The sequence below is a fragment of the Castanea sativa genome, chromosome 10 (genome assembly GCF_040712315.1).
Source record: "Castanea sativa cultivar Marrone di Chiusa Pesio chromosome 10, ASM4071231v1".
NCBI lineage: Eukaryota > Viridiplantae > Streptophyta > Magnoliopsida > Fagales > Fagaceae > Castanea > Castanea sativa.
Genome location: NC_134022.1, coordinates 31,865,351 through 31,886,617, shown reverse-complemented (window position 1 = coordinate 31,886,617; position 21,267 = coordinate 31,865,351). Strand labels below are relative to the sequence as shown.

General features: G+C 34.2%; 1 protein-coding gene across 1 annotated transcript; it reads left to right on the top strand.

The window, feature by feature from the left end:
• Positions 1–19,841: 19,841 nt before the first annotated feature.
• Positions 19,842–20,628, top strand: LOC142612396 (uncharacterized). The gene is made up of 2 exons (XM_075784492.1): positions 19,842–19,957; positions 20,079–20,628. The coding sequence occupies exons 1-2, from the start codon at positions 19,842–19,844 to the stop codon at positions 20,626–20,628; spliced, it is 666 nt and encodes a 221-aa protein (XP_075640607.1).
• Positions 20,629–21,267: the final 639 nt, after the last annotated feature.

Here is a 21,267-nt window from a genome sequence, read left to right as displayed (position 1 = left end):
AGTTGATGATTAATTGCTAATAATCTCCTGCACCCTTAGGTAGTTTTGAATGAAACTAGTTTGATTGGAAAGTTCACATTAAGCGTTTTAAAATGGACGCAATTTGATCCAATTTTGATCTTCTAGAAATGCGTTGCAATTGGCACAATTATTGTTGCCTCCAAAAGTTTGCTCGACACTTGCTAGAGTGAAATTGCGACAAACAATAAATTGGCATTAAAGCCTGAACTAATTATGAGGCTACCATATCAATATTATACTAAGCGTCGTAAACCTTCTTAAGCCTAAATATTTCTAAATTTCTCAACATAGTGTGTTACTCAGTGTGAGATTTTTTAAGAGTATGTGAGAGTTTCTCCTTGAACCTAAATCATTGATTCCTTGTTTCCATAGAAATGGTTCCTCAATAGTGGGCTGCTATCTAGCGTTATGAGTTGCCTACGAGGTTCACTCATAGAGGAAGTTTTCGTAAAATGATTCTAAAGGTTTTGCAGCCACTGATCAACAACAATCACCACACATCCTGGTGGTTTTTCAATTTTCATCAGCATTCACCACACATTGTGGTTGTATTCCGCTTGGGTGGTTTGTGAAGATATGTGGATTAGGTGGTTTGTCTGAGCGGCAGTGATGATGTGTATTTTGGGTGGTTTACAATGATAAAGGGTGGTTTGGCTGAAAATGGGGAAATTAGGAATAGGTTGGAAAGAAAATTTTATATATATATATATATATATATCACTACAACAAATCAGACTTTTTTCAAGGGTCAAAACCCCTAAAAAAAGTATTAAAAAACCTTGAAAGAAGTTATTTTAAGAGTCCAACCGGCCCTTGATAACCTTTGAAACATATACCGTCAAAAAGGAAATTTTGAGAGCCTTCGTGGCCCTCAAAACAAGTGCTCTAATCTTATTTTGAGGGTCAAGAGACCCTTAAATAACCTTTTACCAAGGTTTAAAAGATTTATATTTACAATCCTTGATAAATAAGGTTATTTAAGGGGTCTCTTGACCCTCAAAATAAGATTTTATTTTATTTTTAAAAAAAAAAACCACAATCATGCACTATATATATATATATATATATATATATATATATATATATATATATGTATATATACATTCATGAAGTTAGACATGGTAGCAAGTGGTGGCGAATTGATGCCAACCATAAACCTGGCAATTGATTAAGAAAGCTTAAAACAAGAAATTAAAGGACTGCACAAGAATCCAAATACACAAAGTGAAAAGTATCAACAATCCTGTATGATCAAACAATCATTAGGGGAGAGAAGCATCTATAAAATCCCCCAGGAAAATTTCAATATACCATAGCTTTAACAGACACATAGGTCTAGGCCTATCACTTATCATTTTAGCAGAATCAAAAACTACCCTCAATAATTCCTATAATTCTTATAAAGGTATCTGAAAGTCCACTAGCTAGCAACAATGGAGAACCATAAGAAATCATCACTGGGAACTGGCAGTCCTCTTTAGACGGATCATCATCAGTCACAATAGACAAACCAGAAAAATCACAAGAATAATCTGATCGGCTACAAGCATAACAGATGTTGTAATGCTGCTTGTTGAGCTGAAACAGAGGAAAAAATTGAAATTGCACCAACCGAAGCTCTAGATATTGCCAGTGGAACAGAGAAAGCAATTGAACCTGCACCAGCTGTAGAGAGCCAATGGGACATCTGAGGAAAAGAAAATAGAAGCCTCAGATGATGTTGCTAGTGCTTATGAGGAGGCCAAAACACTGAAACCAATTGAAGCTACAGTAGGTACAGAGAGCCAAAAGCAATAATAATTATTGCTTGAAAGTTGAATTATAGGTTAACCAGTTGAATTACAAAAAAAGGCCATGCTAGCAGCCCAATTCCTCCAATAGTTTTTCATGCTTACATAATAGCTATTGCATTTGATTTAACAACAATCACAAGAAAATGAAGTAACTGCGATAATATTTGCAACAAATTCCATGTTCCGATACAGACTTCAGTAATTTCCCAACACAATATTTGCATGACAATATTCACAGTTAACTCATATAATTGTTTCTGCTTTTGCTTTTGCTTTTGCCTAAGCTGTAGCTATAGCTGTCTATCTCTCACTCATTAACTATGCAACAATAGAATAAACTACTGGAGTCCATTCATCCAATGCACAAAAAAAAAAGTGTTATTAATATAAATTTTTAAAAAACACATATTTCATATTGAAGAGGGCCTTTTAGTAGCACCAACGCAAAGAAAAACCTTAATCTCACACTTAGGCGAGATGGTCTGAAACAGTAACCTTGCCGCGTGTTCTTGCTTCACAATAGCACTTTCCATCTCGACCAACACGGCTGCCACGATATTTTTGTAGCTGTGGCTGCCGACGTTATTAATAATAATTTTTAAAACGTTTACCCTACATATCTCAGCTGCAGCTTCTGAGACAAATAAATTCTTTTTGACTGAGAGACAAATAATTTCTGAACCCTCAAAAGCACAACAAGTAGCATTACTACTGTTAAAGTTTTAATGATAATTTGCAATCACAAGAATGCCAAAGCTGGTTGGACAGCAGAGGGAATAACAGGTTTTAAAATAACAGATGTTGCTTCAACTGTTTGCACTGTTCCAGAACATTATGGAACTTTACAAGCATGTGCATCGACATCTCATAGGGGAAAATTGTATATGTAAACAGCTCAACAAGTCATTTCAAATTTATCCAATAGTACTAAAACAGTCACTAGCTTGAGTTAATCTTCATACCTTAGTGATCACTACTAGATTGGGCTGATTGCGAGGTGATATAACTGAACATCCGCATCATCATATTGTCATAATGTGCTCTTTGTTCAGCCATTTGACTAGCTTGTTGTTCCTCAAAATGTCTTCTTTGTTCTGCCATTTAAATAGCTTGTTGTTCAAGCATGCTTTTGAGGTGCTTTACTTCTCCTTTCAACTCTGCATCAGCCTCTATTCGTTTGTGTTCATATTCTAAGCGTTTTTGTTCAGATTCTTGGAGTCGCTTCTCAAGATCATACATTCTAGATGAGGAGGAACCCCATAACATGGTAGGAGTGACTCCAGCCCCATAGCCACAAACTCGTCCATGACGCTCAGGTCCAAACACCTCCATAAACATTTGATCTTGAGATATTTGCAATGCCCCCTCATTCACTTGAGTAGTAAGATTCCTCAATGCCACCTAAAAAGAAAAGTAACTTGCAACAAAACCACATAAAAATATACTATTTATATTAATATAATTAGAAGATTTCATACCAATGCATCTTGTGTTGATTCATTTACTGCTTGCCCATTAGCTTGCACATAGGTGATGTCAAATAATTCAATTCTATTAGGGCTATGACCTGTCTTCTCTTTCTACCATTTGACAAAACAAATAGAAAGTATATATTAATTAAGTATTGAAGATGAATAATGCAATTACTCAGCAAAATAAAGTCAAATAACAACAAATAGAAAGCATTCACAGAACTAAGAAACAAATGCAAACAAGAATCAGAATATTGGACATGTTTGATTATTAGGTTAGACTTCACAAACATATCACTATATAAAAATGGCTTTGCTAACTAATGAAAGTAACAACAATCACACCCCATATATGAAACTAACAATTATATTTTGAATTGTGGATAGTAAGCATTTTGCTTAGATATACCTCTTCTGCTCTACGTTGTTGGAAACTTTTTGAACCAGAAGTGTGGATATTATTGTTTTTGTCCCGATTTTCCTTGTTTTTCAAACACAAGTCCTACATTTAAGAATGATAAGTCAGTCCCATAAACCAACAAATCCACAAGACAATAGTTAAGAATAAATTTGATAAAAAATTCTTTGTAATGGTACCATATAATCTTTCTGGCTCCACAAATCCACGAGACAATTCCAATCATCCTTCTCGAGTCTGGGTGGAACATTTGCTCGTGGCTCTTCTGTTGCTTCACCATATGGCTTAAACCACTTTTTTTTAGGGAGTCACGATAATTTGAGTAAGAGCTACCCATTTGTCGCCAAACCTCTTACTCTCGACCCTTAACTTTGAAATACTCCTACAATAGAATTAAACATAAATACACAAATAAAAAAATCATAGAAGCTGCTACTAGATTTTATTATACTACTTACCAATACTTTATCAAAAAGCTTCCTTTTGTTGATGTATGGTACTTTTTTCCAATCTGTGAACTTTAGAGGTACATTTTGTTGTGCCCTAACAAGTATTGTACATTCATTTATTAAATCACAAGAATGATGCCCTACAGGTCTTCCATTCAACCAACCAATCTCATATCTTTCCCCTTCCTTGAACTCTTTGGCCAATTTAAGATTCCGAGTAGGCCCTCGCCCTTTCTTCTTCCCTATGAGGAGAAAAATAAAAATAAAGATCACCTCAACTTACTAGAATAGTATCTTCAATACAATATTAAAAAACTTGAAAGCATAATTTAAAACTTACCTTGATGAGTCAGATCATTTCTACTTCCATTAGCACCACTTGTGCCAACTCCTCCTTTGCTACCTTCGTTTGCCATTGATAGAATCCCCTTACTTTGATCAATCCAATATATGTTAGCACTATTTATCATATGCATATTTAATTAGTTTAGTCAATACACACATATTACCATGTAAATGAAACATATACATAAATACACGATATAAAAAAAATGAACATGTAACTATCTAGATAAGTCAAGAACATAACTTTCAAGTAAATAAATTACAATCATTTTGAAACGTTTAATCTCATTAATTCATATCAACATCATCCATATCCACAAGTTTGCTAGGTATGTCCACCCTATCTAATGAAATAATAACATCATCTTGATCATCAGTACTTGTGAAACCTATTTAATGCCCATGTGAATCATTCTATTGGTATGGCTCTTGATCATCATCTTCTTCATCATCATCATTTTCCTCCTTTGGAGATGGCATATTATAATAATTTTGAGGTTCTGTTTTTATAACAAAATGCCACTGAGGATTCCTTATGCTTTTCACATAAAATACTTGCTCAACTTGGCATGCTAACACGAAAGGTTCATTACTCTTTAATGAACGTGTTACATTCACAAGAGTTCAGCCATACTTGTCAACCATAATTCCTCTACCACAATGGTCAACATCCCTCCATTCACATTTAAACATTGCAATCTTATTGCCTCCCATGTAGTGTAACTCAATGATATCAATTAAAACACCGTAATAATCACGATTGCCCATACTTGCATCTCCTTTTACCAAGACTCCATAACTTTGAGTTCTTCTGCTACAATCGACTTCATTTTTTCGAAATCTAAAACCATTGACAATATACCCATTATAACATACAGCTTTTTCTAATGGTCCACGAGCCAAATCAAAGAGTTGCATGCTCACTTTCCTTTCATCATATAATTGAGTAATCTATTCAAAACAAGTTCAAAATCGATACATCATTATAATTTACTCAAATTAAGCATATAGAACAATTATAATAATTTCCATATAGATAGAACTTACGTGACTTTCAAACCACTCTCGAAACTGTTTTTTATGTCGATTCTCTACATTCTTAACACTTGCCTGTTGAATCATGTACTTGTGCTCCCTAGATAACACAAGATGCAATTACATTGTAAACAACTTAGAAGTTTAAGAAGAAAGTGAACTCTATGAGAAATTAATATTAACTACATTTCAACTTACTCAATATTTGGGAGTACTTCATTGCAGTTTTTCAAGATATATAAATGTGCTTGCATCCACTCTTCTTGACTAAGTTGACGTGAGACATATCCCTTACCTAAAGCACGACCAATTGGAGAAAAAATGGGCAATCCTTCGTATGGCTGTAAACGATCTCCATCCCAATTTCGTTCAACTCAATTAAATCGAGTCTCAATACCATGAAAGTATCTTGAGCAAAATGTCAAGCATTCATCTATCAAATACCCTTCTACAATAGAACCCTCTGGATTGGCAGGATTACGAACATAATTCTTTAGTGTTTGCAAGTATCTTTCTATCGGGTACATCCATCTATATTGGAAAGGTCCAGCAATCATAGCCTCACCAGCTAGGTGAATAGGTAAATGTATCATAACATCAAAAAATGATGGAGGGAATATTATTTCCAACTGACAAAGTGCTATTGAAATTTGAGATTCCATTTTCTCCAAGTCATCCACACTTAGCACTTTTGAGCAAAGTGCTTTAAAGAAATTACTCAGCACAATTAGTGGTTTAGACACTTTTGCTGACACTTCTTCTGGCAGCAATCCATCAATTGCTAAAGGAAGTAAGGTCTCTAATAAGATATGGCAATGCTCTTAAGTCCAGATATCTTCCGGTCTTTTAGATTCACACATCTAGCAATGTTTGAGGAATAACCATCAGGAAACTTTACCTCCTTTAAGAATCCACAAAAATCTCTTTGCTCGTCGACAGATAAAGTATAACATGCAGATGGGAGCTTTAAATATTCCCCACACGCATATGCTGGGAAGAATCCTATATGCTATATGCTGGGAAGTCATTAATTGTCCATAAAACTGCTGCACGCATATTGAAATTTTGATTTCTAGAGGAGTCAAAAGTAGTAACACCAATTTCCCATAATTTGTTCAACTCATCAATTAATGGTTGCAAATAAATATCAATTTTAATTCCCGGACCTTTCGGTCCTGGAATGAGCAATGCTAGCATAAAATAAGACTACTTCATACACATCCACGGTGGTAAATTATATGGAACAAGGACAATGGGCCATGTGCTATGAGTGGTGCTCATGTTTCCATATGGATTAAACCCATCACTTGCTAAACCCAACCTAACATTGCGCTTCTCAGAAGAAAATGACTCATGTATCTCATCAAAATTTTTCTATGCCTTAGAGTCAGCTGGATGTCTTAATAGACCATCATCAACATGCTTATCATGATGCCAAGTCATGTAGAAGGCTGTCTTTTTTGACAAGAAAAACCTCTTGAGCCTTGGTGTTACTGGGAAATAACGCAATACCTTGTGAGGGACTTTTTTACCCCTTACGCTCCCTTCACTTGATTTCCATCTTGAGAGGCCACAAACTTGACACTCACTTCTGTTGGAATTTTCCTTTCAATACAACATACAATTACTTTCACAAGCATCTATCTTCACATAATCAAGACCCAAATCCCGAATCATCTTCTTTGCCTCATATAATGAATTTGGCAACTCTACAATAACTTTAGAAAGCGCATCATTCAACAATTGAAGCAATAGAGTAAACGATTTGTTTGTCCAACCACTAAGGCATTTAATATGAAGTAACTTCACAATGAAAGACAGTTTTGTATACTTGCAATCTTCAAAAAGTTTCTGCTCGTTATCCCCTAATTTTAGAAAAAAGTTACCTGCATCATCATTAGGCTCTTCAGGAGTACCATCGCCACTCGAATCTCCAGCTACATTACTGGCTGCATTAAAGGCTGCACAATAATCTTCTACCATCTCACTCAAGCCATCCCCTTTTGATTCATCATCACTATCTAAACTATCACATGTTTGAAAATGTCTCTCCTCACCATGTCTAAACCAACGAGTATAACTTGGGAGAATACCAGTAGTAAGCAAATCAACCTCAACATCATCTCTGGTCTTTGCAAAGTAGTTATTGCATTTCTTACACGGACAATAAATTTTATCCCCCATTGTTGTATGCTCAAATGCAAAATCAAGGAAGTCTTTAATTCCTTATCTATACTCAGGAAGAGCTCTATTCCTAAGCTTTACCCAATTCCGTTCCATCTAAAGTTGGATTAAATTTTTAAAAAAATCTTCAATGAGGGACACACCTTAAGTTGTCCTCAACTGGAAAAGAGTACTAAATCCAGTGGAAAAGCCTGCATAAAAGAATATTTCAATGTAGAGTTTGAGACATTATATAATACAATAGATAAAATACACAAAATAGAATAAATTACTCGATGATCTTAAGCTCTAAGGATCTGATAAAAGAGGAACTAGAAACATTATACGAGCCCACTGTTTCTATGACTAGAAACAGTTTTTTTTTTTTTTTTTTTTTTTTTTTTTTTTTTTTTTTGTGAAAAAATTATTTGGTCATTTTAGAAAGTGTATTTATTTAGTGCATATACGTGTTAATGCAGCAAATCAGAACAAAGAACGCGAACAAGAACAAAGACATAAACAAGAACAAGGACATGTTATAAGTGTTTGGAATCAATATTTACAGAAGCAATACACATAACATAATAAGCAAAGAATTTTTAACTTATTTAATAAACCCATCCAAAAAGGATTTGTCTCTAGTTACACCCCCTGGATTAGGAGAGTAGGTTCTTAGTGATAACTGATAAATGGGGTAGATTTTTTTTTTATCAAGGTATTCAGTTTTATCCAGTAAGAATAGTTTTCAAAATTAACCCACCAAAATAAAAGCAAATTGAATGGTAATAGCTACAGATTTTTTCACAAGGTCCCAACACCCATATTCTATAGATAGAGATATGCAATCAATTGTTTTGAAATAAAAAAAACTAATGAAAGAGAAAAGAGGAAACAAAACAAACCAAGAGCAACGCAAATAGAGAGATATGCAATCAACAACCATTTGAATAAAAGCAAAAATACTTATTCAAATGGGTTTCACTGAAGAAAAAAAAAACGTGAGTGAAATTTAGGGTTTTGTTTTGCTCCTAACCTTCACTAGAGAGTAAATTCAACTGACGGACAATAGTAAAGCCCATAGCGTAAACTCAACAAAGAGCAAGCAAGAGAGTTAACTCAACATTGACCTTTTACTTTGGTGTCTGTTCTACACTGCTTGTATTCTCTATTTGAAGTTGAGTCTGGTAGGATTTAGGGAATTTAAGCTTTTCCATATTTGATGAAGGTTCAGCATAAAAGAGAATTGTTCTCTTTTACCTTTTTTTTTTTTTTGAATTTTTTATTTATTGAAGTTTGTCGTAATGCCTATTCTTAGATTAATTTATAGAGCCTCCAACTTGTTTGGAAAGTTCAATCTGTGCCTAATAAGCATTAGATACATGTGGTTTGAGTTCATGATATGTATAGTAAAATTCAGAGTTTGATTCCTCCCTTTCGCACCCAATTTTTGCATTTTTATTCTTTAAAGTTGATTTTGTTGCTCGTTTTTTTATTTTCTTCAAGTTTATTATTAGGTTTGAATGGTCTTATTTTTAGAAGTAGGCTTGATCATGGTTTTGGAAGGATATGATTAACCTGTGTTGTTGACACACTTTGGTGTTGGTGAATAGCTTTGTAATACATAGATTATGTACAATAGAATTCTGGTATACCTATTAGAGAATGCAACTCTTTGGGAATATTACACTATATTATGAGGGAATGGGTACAAACCAAATGTATGACATCAATTACCTAGTATAATTTTTTAGTAAAAGACTAATATTTCCAAGTGATGTGAAGCCTAAGATAATAAATTAGCCTTATATATTTAATATCAATCTAAGTATTTGAAGTTGACATTAATAAAGTAATGTCAATATTGCATGTTGTATTTTGTGAGCTTTCTCAATTAACTTGTGAAGCAATTAATATATATATATATATATATATATATATATATATATATATATATATATATATATATATAAGAACTTGTTGACCTCGCTGATTGTTGGAGGGAGAAATGTTTCCAATGGATTTTTATGGTTCAAAAAGTTCAATTAAGGTTTCCTAGGCAGTATAAGTTATTGGGTCTGTAGATGACTATACAGAACTAAAAATATAATGGATGTCCTTGCTATAGCAAGTCTCAGTTTTGGCTTATTGTTGCTAGCTTATTGTGATTTAGTACCTACACCACCACACAATCAAATACATAAACTTTAATAAACCCAGATTCCCATTCCACCACACATATGTTGTCCTCCACATACAAAGTACCTACACCACCATCTCAATTCTCAAGCAAAAGTGTATACATCACCACACCATTGGTACTTGTATACACACTAGACACAGCAAGAATGAAAACTAAATTTGAATACACAATCACACACACCACACATTAAACACAAAATCTGCACACACATACAGTGCAAATGATGAAACTTGTGGTCATAGACATGATAATTGAAAAATACAAGAAGCTTACTAAATTTCTCTGATAGACAGGCAATAAAATCAAAATTACACATTTTACAGTTACAATAAAATGATGGTTCTTCTCAAAAAACGAAGGAAAATTTTCTAATTCAAGGGGATTGAATGAAACTTCACCTATTGGATATGAGTTACTTCAGAACATGTATTAAAAGAATATAGAAGAAGCACAATTCATTTGACAGTTTTTCTTACCCTGGCTTCTAGTAAAACAAGATGAGATGGAATTGCTTCAACATAAGCAGCAACATTTTGGTAATCAAGTCTTATGTTTCATAGCAGAAACATGGATTAGTGCAACCAGGTTTAGCAAATGAATGACATTCTAGAACAGAAATTGTGGAACCATGTGCAACAAAAATCAAACAGAAATATCTATAATTCTATTGGAAAGACGATCTGCTGTCTAGCCCACTCTATAGACTTATTCAGTCCATTCCACAACACAATCATAATTCCAGGAGGGTAAAAGAAACAGTATTTTATATGAGACAATAACAGTGTCCTATTTCCTACTTCAAATAGGACACTCTACTGCAATCTATAAGTGAATTTGGCTAGAAGCACCCATAGCAATCTCTCTAGTAAATTTACAATTAATGAAAAGTGAGAACAATAGTTTATCAAGACTATCCACTATCATGTCAGGTATACAACTGTCTTATGCACATAAAAGCAAGTAGACTCACCATACAATAGAAAAAAAAAATTGATAAAAAGGCATGCTATTTATATAGCTTTGCTGTTGCACTTTTTACTTAACCCAAAATAAATAAATAAATAAAGGGGAACTGTTACCTTTTTGCTGTATTTAAAATCACGTTTGGGAAGAAAATGCAGAGGCAGGTTGAAAGAATAGGTAGCCTTAACCTATAGAAACAACTTATTGGGGCCTAATAAATGACAAGAAAAAATATAGATCTTTTATTTTTGCTAAGTAAAAAAGAAATGAGGATTAGCAAGACAAAACTCACTCAATTAACCACCTAGATAGGAGCCAGATCTAGAACCCTTTGAGATCAGCGTCCGAATAGCCTGTCAAACAGAAATATTTATAATTCTATTGGAGCCCATCCTTTTCAACCATAAAATATGAACCAAAGCACTGGAAAAAAAAATAAACAAGAAATAAAACTAAATTTGCAAACTAAATTTGCCTCAACCATTTTGTTATCTAAACAAAAACCTGTGTCCATTCCAAATTACCATCAAAAGAAAAACCGATAGCATTTCAATAAACCCGCCATCCCAAACACAATGTTTAAAATAGTAAATTACTAATTAAGGTCCTCTGAGTCACTCTGAAAATTTTAAAATGCTACTATTTCACTATAAACTCAAGTAAGCTTTAAGCACTACTATTCACAAATTTCCAATAGCTAACAATGATACCCAGTAGATCCGTACAGTTCAAAGTCAACACTCACCCACCAAAGCCAACAAGTTGGACGATGCAGATTGAAATAAACACACACGGAGAGAAAGAAAACTAAATTTGAATGTGCAAATTATATTAGGAAATAAATCAAGGCTTACAAAGTGTCTAAAAGCACATTTCCCACACAACCAATACTAGCAATCCCTTGGATTGAGCCTTGCAATCTCATTGTGCCTGTACTCACAATCAAAAAATAAAAAACTCAATCAATATTTGTATGAAAACTGTAAAGGAAACAGAGATTATGATTTGAAATCGAATAATGAGATCGCAAAAGTCGAACAATTAGAAATCGAAATAGGGAAATCGATGATGAGCTCAGTTTTCTGAGAAATGTGAAACGAAAATAATGAGGAAATCGATGAAAAAGCGTGGGTAAAAAAAAAAAAAAAAAATCAAAGACGAAATTAGGGTTTGTGATTCGTACCTAATCGGAGCTGAGAAACGGTGATCATCTAAATCGGTAGAGAGATGAAGAGTCACAAAACTGAGATGAACTTGTACCTAATCGGAGCTATGCGATAAGTACCAAATCGATGATCATCGAGCTATGAGATTTCCATGATCGTCGAGCTATGAGATTTCCATGCTCTGTGAGATTTCTATGCTCTGAGAGTGATAAGAGCTCTATGTGTTTGTTAGTTACGTTGGGCTATAGTTTTAAATTTCGTTGTGGGCTTCTTGTAAGGGATGAAAATTCTGGTGTGGGCTTTTTTCAAGGGCTAAAAAATTTGTAACATTTTACCAAGGGTTGTGGGCTGAAAAAACTGGCGCATTTTTTTTTTTCACATTTATTTCGTGGGTGCTTTAACTTATTTTGAGGGACCAAATAACATTTGAAATAAAGTTTAATAATAAAACCCTCCGCATTTTTATTTATAGGTTGTATCGACAGATTTTAGTAAACCCTCGATAAAAAAGGGTTGAAATAATTACACTTTGTTGTAGTGTATTGAGCCTAATATAGGAGTATTTAATTATAGATGAATTAGTTAAAATAGCTTTTTAGATTAACTTTGACTAAAATTGTACCAAGACTGATGTAAATGCTCTAAGATATCTTTTTGCATTATCTATGTGGAATTAATTGTTAAGTTAATTAAATTAATCAGTTGCATAAATGATTGGGGCCCAAATATTTTTTTTTTCAAAATATAATTTCTAGAAGTATAACTGTACTTAGAAAAAAAAATGAAGTCTTATGATATTATTTATAATTCAGTGGTGAAAAAAAAAAATGGCACTTTTTTATTATTATAAAAGATGATAATTTTATTGATAATTGGAAAAAAAAATTACAAAGCGTTTAGATCCGCTAAACCTAACGGATGCATAAAGCGTTTAAGGGAGGATATTCCTCCATCCAAATACAAAGAGACACTACTATTGTTTGGCTACTTGGTTTAACTATGAAATGCATTTCTGTAAATTAATTGGTGGATTTCTCGAAATGCTACTATTCAGCAAATTTGCCTGGCATTTAGTAAGGAGATTTTCCTGTATTGCCTTATATATAATTATAGGAGCTGATCCATTTTCCTATGCATTTCTTAATCACGATTCACGTACGCCCCATCCTGCCAGCATCAATATATATATATTTATGGATGCAAACATACTTCATGGGGGAAGCCAGAAATCTGTTTGATCTGCCATGGTGTCCTTATCCTTTATAAAATAGAATTTAGTTTTTTATTATTTCTCTTAGTATCTCAAGAATAAAGAAAGAGAGAGGATGATAATTGTTGCATGTGAAGAGAAAAAACAATTATTAAAAAAGAAAATTGATATTTTAATGAATAGACAAAATTTAGCTATAAAATTGATTGTAACTTTAGACTACAACCTTACTCAATATTTTTTTCTAGGAGATGAATTTTGACAAATTCACTATTAGATTATTTATTCTTCTTATATCCTCCATATTTGCAAAATTTCAAGAAAATTAAAAATCAACAATTATGTCATCAATAAAATTTTTAAATTGCAAGTTTTTGTAATTTAAAATTATGCATAAAATATAAACTTATAGATTATATAGTAAATAATATCTGTTTGACAAAAATTTTGACATGTGTATTAGGAGTCTAAAGAACATGCAGATGCAATATAACGATTAGATTTTTAAAATATGTAGTAATATTTATTTTATTGAGTGAGTTTGTAGGCATAAGCTACAACCAATTTTGTAACTAAATTTTATCCTTAATGAAATAGAGTTTAAAATATATAATCTGATATGAGTATTCTTGAAAAATTATTGTGTAAAAAAAAGTTCTTATACTAAAATAGTCAAAAACTTTTGCACTATATGTCACAAATGCTCTAATTCTTTTGTAGAATTTAAAGAAAAAACACGAAGTAGCAATGCATACAATATAATTTACCAAGCTTTTGTTGTGTCAAAAAGTTAGTCTTAGAACAAAAACAGAGTATTTCTTTGCCATAGCTCATACAGTTTCAGATTTTACTGGTTGGAGCAACACGGAGAGTTTAATTTGGCTAGGCCATTAATGCAAACCCCTCAAAAGCTCTTTAGCTAGTTATTAAAGGACAAAATCACCTTTTGCTTTGTCACATATTCCTAAACCATTGACACCATGTCAATACCTCTTGCAAGAACAAATCCACTGGTGCGGAATATAAAGAATGTGCATTGCTTGTGGCTTGCACATTAGGAGAAAAAGAAATTGATATTAGGGCGTGAAAACTTGACACTTAAATAATAGGAAATTTGGAGGTGACAATATCTTCCCCAATAGAAAAAAGAAACGAGGTACAATGCGTAAATTTAGCACAATTATCTTACTGGGTTTTAATGTTGTAGAGGAATACATAGCTAGATTGAAGTATTCGCTAGATAGAGGCACAAATCATTGCATACAACAGTCTCTTACTAGATTTTGACCAATATCCTTCCTGGTTGATCCTCAATGGTTTAATGGTGTTAATGAGGTTTAAGTGATAATGACATTTTTTGTGTTGTCTCATGTATTTGTAATTCAAACGATACATCTTTATTTTTTCACTATTGAACTATATATATATATATATATATATATATATATATATATATATATATAAGGACTGGTTTCGGCTCTCGAGCCCAAACGAATGAAGGACCTAAGCCCAAATAGTCCAAAACAATAAATTTTTTAGAGAGTGGGCTCCGAAACTAGGCTTTCATGGATGAAATAGTGCTTACCATGAGCCCAAAATAACAAAGAGACAAGGAAAAATAGAAGGCAATTACTGTATTGAAAAGGATAATTCTCCTTGGATAAGTCCGAGGAGGTTTTGTTCTTCAATATATCACTATCAGACTTGTTTACAATTTCCTTTATTTGTGCTACAATGTTTTTCTTTGTTGTTTTCCTGATACCCTTGTCTTCGGGGGACCTTCTACCTTATATAGGCCCATTTGGATGATCCTGGCCTTCCATTTGTTGACCACGCAGGCCACCACTCAAGTGCTAGTCCCATCAATCATCTTCCTTATACCCTTGTGAGATGCGGTAATAAAGGTAGCATTGTTTAAGAGTCTTCTCCACATAAATGCGGCCAGGAGGTTTGGTAGGATACATTGAATGTGGTGGCAGCCTCCAGCTCTTCAATCACGTCAGGGCTAGTCCCCTTCCCAAAACTCTTTTCACACGATAAGGCTTCCCTTGATGACATGTTGATGACGTGATCATAGAATCCTAGAAAGTGGACTCCTCGGCGCATCAACTGCCCTTCTCGGCCATGCTATAACACGTGGCGTAATTGCCTTACTCGAAATTCTAGTACCCCACAATATATACAAAACTTAGCGAAAGCAATTTCAGAAGTGAGATATCCAAACAAAGAAGAAAAATGAGATATTCAATACACAGACCTTTTGGTGAAGGAATGAAACTTTTCTAGCGATAGCTTTATTTTGTACTCTACTCCTCTTTCAAGTATTTTGTTACAGTTTATTGCTGATGTTTGGAGTGTTCTGTAGTCTAGACTTTGTAATCCTTTATCTCCTTTAATGCATTTTCATTTCACCAAAAAATACAAAACAAAACAAAACAAAGAAGAAAAGTGTTGAGGTGGCCCGTGGTTTGCAATGAGCCACACAAAACCACAGCTATTGAAGTCGGTAGCAACTTTTTTGACTTGTACTAGGTTTAACAAATTATGCTCCATCTAATCGGATTCAAGAAGTATTAAAGTACAGTAATACTGGTTCGCTGCCAAAATGTATTATTCGTAATAGTGCTTTTGCCAACCCTTTTTGTGGCCTAAAACAAAAGAAATAAGTTGTTGTTGGATAGAAGAAAAAAATATGGATGTCGTATATTAATGGTCTCGAATTACAAAATTATTTTACCAAAAAAAAAAAAAAAAAATTCAGCCAATCACTTGGCAAGTCTCAAATTTATTGGATGTCTCATCCCATTGTCCATATCACGGCGGAATCAAGAATTTTATTTTGGGAATCAATATATGAAAGAACAAAAATGATTATTCAAAAATAAGAAATTTACTAAAATTCAAATTATTAAATTAATACAATAAAAAATATAATTAGTATCTATTTGGTATTAATAAAATATAATATAAACACAATAAAAGACACAAATAATTATTTTTTTATACATTTTAACTAAATCATTTATGATATATCAAAAAGTTCTTTTAAATTTTGAAAATCATTTATAATTAATTTTAATTGAATTTTGAAAAAATTTCTCTTTTAATATACAAAATCATAAGTCCTTTAGAATATCATCTTTCATTTTGTTGCAAAATCTAATTTTGATAATATTCATAATTGAAAATATTCGGTACAACCATATTTTAAACAAATTTTAAAAATTTCTAAATTCCAAATGTCAAACCATTTTAGGCTTTATGGTGAGGTTCCATTTTCAACAGTAATTTTTCATAATATGTGAATTTTTGCAAGTAAAATTTGGTTACCAACAAAAATATTATCAATTTAAAAAAGATTCTTTTGTCTTTTGAAGATATAGAGAATATATAGTTAAGGATAAGAAATCCATATTTCTCAAAAAACAAATAGAAAGAATAAGAAATCCATTATATATTTACTAAATTGATGAATTTTCTTTTAGTGAATATTAAACTGATTATTTAGTTATTGTAATTGAGAATTTATTATAGCATTAAAAAATATATAAGCAATAATGATGCTCAACTGTAAAGTCATCTAGTTAATAGAAAAAAAAAAAAAAAATCAAAACAATCCTTTAAGTGGAGCTAGATAGCATAACAACACCCAAATCTCGAAATCCCAAACTTTTAATTTTTGATTCCAACTAAACCATCTACCAAAATGTCACGCGAAACATAATTTTAATATGTCATATGCGTTTTTGGGGGTGAAGGTTTTTGAATCTTCATAACAATTTTGTATTTGTTTCCCTGGTAAAAAGAGATTGTGTTTTTGTTTTGGAAGGGGATCACCAAACACATACATGGGATGGGTGACCACTTTAATTTTTAATTTTTTTAGGAGACTAAATTTTAATTTGAGGGGTCAAGTATAAGTTTTTAAACTAAAAATTTAATAATATCTAGACTTAAATATAAAAAAGTTTTGCTCTCTCAAAAAAAAAAAAAAAAAAAAAGTTTTGATATGTCATTCGCACAAACAGAATTTAAAATACCGCTGGTGCAAAATTAGGGCTTCTGCTCAGAAGCTTGATGTTCTTACGCTCTATTTTATACAATCCAACGAGCATTAATTGGTTATTAACGAACTTATAGTTTCATTTCATTTGTTTCATGGGTCATCAAAATTAAAATTTTTGGGCCAAAGTTTATAAAGACTTTTTATCAGATGGGACATATAAAATTGTTGTTGGGCCCATCTAAATTTTCCTCAAAAAAAAAAAAAAAAAATCTTATTCACTTCATTTTTAACCATGCTTGAAACATAGGCCCCCTTGGTGATCCATAGAATGAATTGGGTTATACCTTGACCTATAAACCGATTTAGGATCATAACTCGATCCTTGTACCCAATTTAGATCATGTTGGATCTGCTAGTTATCTTGACGTACTGTTGGTCCCAGACTTGTAGTTTTTTTTTTTTTTTTTTTTTTTTTTTTTTTTTTTTTTTTTTTTTTTTTTTTTTTTTTTTTTTTTTTGACGATTGGCAGTATAACCCACCTCTCCCCACCCATCCCAAACTTGTAGTTGGTCTCAAAGTAACTCTAAAACAGTAAGGCAACATTTTAATGGCTTACGGACTTTTGCATATCATCACATACACAAAGTTTAGCTCCAAACCAATTTGAAATTATCTCTTTCAACCAACTATATGACAATTAATATGACTATATATATATATATTATTTAAATAAGTTATATGACTCATTAAATATGTCATATGATTAAAATTACACATGGATGATTTTTTTCATTTATCGTATAGTAGGTTGGAGGAAGATAACTTCAATTTAGTTTAAAGCTAAACTTTTTCCAATACCCACCACAAGATTCTGGTTCACTAAACGGTTATGGAAAAATTATGCAAAACTCTCACTTATTACAAATGGTACCAAAAAAAATGGAAGTCTGGGGAAGGTGAAAATCATATTAGGATCGGCCCAAGGTCTAAGCTTATGGCCCATTAGAAAATGGTCTCATTTCCCTTTATAAAAATTCCAAAAAATTTATGATAATTTTATTGCCTTAACACTTAAAATATATGGAATTGACTTTAAAGCATATATATTCTGTTTTTCTTCAAATGAGAGATGACAAAGATGAATTAGCTTGAAGACCTGGGGTCTATTTATGAACACTCTTACGCCATTTCATGAAGATACCTTCTTGAAGGAACCGATATTACATGCAACTATTACACAATTTTGATGCTCACACCCATGTGAATGTGGTTATTGATGGGACCGACGAGCTCTCCTACCCCGACGACCTCATTAAGAAAGTTCGTCTACCCTGCCATGACATGGACGAACGCAAACAAATCATTAATAAGAAGTTTTAATGCCCTGATCAGTTACCAATTAGTTGTCATACCATTGGAGGCTCATCAACACCTACATTAATAGGCTCTGAAGTGTTACAAAAAGGGGCACTAAAGCCACAATTTAAGCCCCAACGGCTATAAACAATGAAACTATATATACAAGTCCATCAGGACCAGACCAGGTACATATACTCAACTGAAGTACACTCTAGCATACATAATTTTGATACTCTGAGCTTCCTCATTTCCTGAAAAGTTTTCATCATTGACTTAATCATTGGAGGCCATGTGACAGACACCACACCGGTGACCACTTGAGGAGAGCTTTATCTCAGATTTTGCAAGTTCAGTGACGAGGATTCGACACTGCCTGGACGAACATACGTAGCTAACGATTTTGGCATCATCAGCTTGGCGCTGTCTGTGGGAAACGACATTTTCACACTAAGGTTCGAAAGTATAGTTTGAGTCAATTTCTAAGTTTAGATAGAGTCCAACCAAGATCCTGTAGCACTGGCTCTACAAACCCAAGCACTTACAGCTAGTGTAGAAGAACTTACCAGACAAAACCAAAAAATGAGGCTGAGACTTCACCAGGAGGACAACTTTTCCGGGACTTACCGAGACGATGAGGGAGACAGTTGAAGGAGGTGACCGCTGGCGAGCGTCTACTCTAGAAGGACTGAGCTCGGATCTTCTTTGAGAAATGAGGAAAGAGATGGACGAGCTAAGGAATGCTATAAAGGGGAAAACAAATCGAAGTCTGGATAGGATGGTCAAGACGACGGATTCACCCTTCACAACGGCAGTCCTAGAATGCCCGGTGCTGTCCAAATTCCGCCTACCTCAGCTTGAGCCGTTTGATGGATTGAAAGGCCCCCTAAACCACCTCAACACTTCTAGACGAGATACTGTGCCACTCCTTCGCCACCACTCTCAAGGGAGCTGTTAGGGAGAGGTTCACGAAGTTACCAGCATTGTCCATCAATAACTTCGAGCAGCTTGGCAATTCCTTCATATGTCACTTCGTTGGGGAATAGCGCCCAAAAAGGCTAGCAGATCACTTACTCACCATCAGACAAGGAGAAAAGGAGACCCTGAGGTCGTACGTGAAACATATCACCTAAGAAACTTTAGAGGTCGACGAGGCTGATGATAAGGTGCAGTTAACAACTTTTAAAGCTGGGTTAGAATCCAGGGAGTTCGTGGTCTCACTCGCGAAGAATCCCCCAAAGACAATGGCAGAGATGCTCCTGAAGGCACAGAAATACATGAACGTTGAAGATGCCCTAGCAGTAATAAAAGACGTGGAGAAGTCCAACAACAAAGGAAGGAAGAAAGACGATCGGAGAGGGCGAAAAAGGGAGCGTTCAGATCATTAGAATAACGACGAGAGTAAAAAGAAAGGCAACAAAGCTCCTCAAATGATAAAATTCACTCCTTTAGTTATGCTCGCTGACAAAATCTTAACGCAGATTAAAGACAAGCATTATCTCAAATGGCCACTCATCACCTAATGTACGTGACAAGAAGAAATATTGCCGTTTCCACGAGGATCACGGCCATTACATAGAAGACTGCAGGGACTTGAAGGAGCAGATCGAGGAACTCATACGAAAAGGGAAGTTGCAGAGGTTTGTGAAGGAAGGGGAACCCAGCAGATCTAGGGATGAAGACAAGGATAAACATGAAGCCTCTTTAAGAGACGAAGATCACGTGTCTCAACGACCACCCAGTATGATCGGGGAGATAAAGACGATCACAGGAGGACCATCGACAGGAGGGTCGTTCAGATCTCTCAAGAAATCATATCAAAGGCAAGTGAACAACATTCATTGGACATCACCCTTGAAGCATAGGCGAACGGATGGGGACATGTTTTTCTCCGAAAAAGACGCTAGAGGAGTGAAGCAGCCGCATGACGACCCCTTGGTCATAATGCTAACGATAGAAGGGATCAACACCATGAGAATCCTTATAGATAATGGCAGCTCCGCAAACATCATCTATCTCTCCGCCTTCTAGCAGCTAAAGTTAGATCTAGGCAGGCTACGCCCTTTCGAGTCCCTTCTCGTCAACTTCAGTGGGGATAGGGTATACCTCAAAGGCATAGTGACATTGATGGTCACAGTGGGGACTTATCCGCAACAATTGACTCGTCAGCTGGACTTCCTTATGGTAGATTGGCCATCTTCATACAATGTGATTATTGGGAGGCCACGTCCACGTATTGCTTGAAGGTAAAATTTTCAACGGAAAATGGTGTAGGTGAAGTGAAAGGGGATCAAGTACTGGCCAGGGAATGCTACCAGGCAGTGTTGGCCACAAAGGAAAACCATACGTGGATGATCGAAGAGAAAGAAGAAGAGAAGGTGGAAGCCCTAGAGACCGTGGAGCTGGTGAACAGAGAACCAATGAAGACCACAAGAGTGGGGACGATTATGAGCGTAGACATGAAGAAGAAACTGGTCCAATTTCTTAAGAAGAACCTGGACATCTTTGCTTGGAGTCACGTGGACATGCTAGGCATATCCACAAAGATCATCAAGCACAAGCTGAATGTTGACCCCAAGAAAAAGCTCGTACAGCAGAGATGACAAGTGTTCGCTCAAGAAAGGAACAAGGCTATTACAGACGAGGTAAACAAACTACTGACAGTGGGCT

Bases quoted from the DNA above. Each gene is read 5' to 3' on its own strand.
- LOC142612396 (XM_075784492.1), top strand. From the start codon at position 19,842: ATGGCAGAGATGCTCCTGAAGGCACAGAAATACATGAACGTTGAAGAT. The intron at 19,958-20,078 runs GCGAAAAAGGGA...ATCTTAACGCAG, and splicing joins AAGAAAGACGATCGGAGAGG to ATTAAAGACAAGCATTATCT.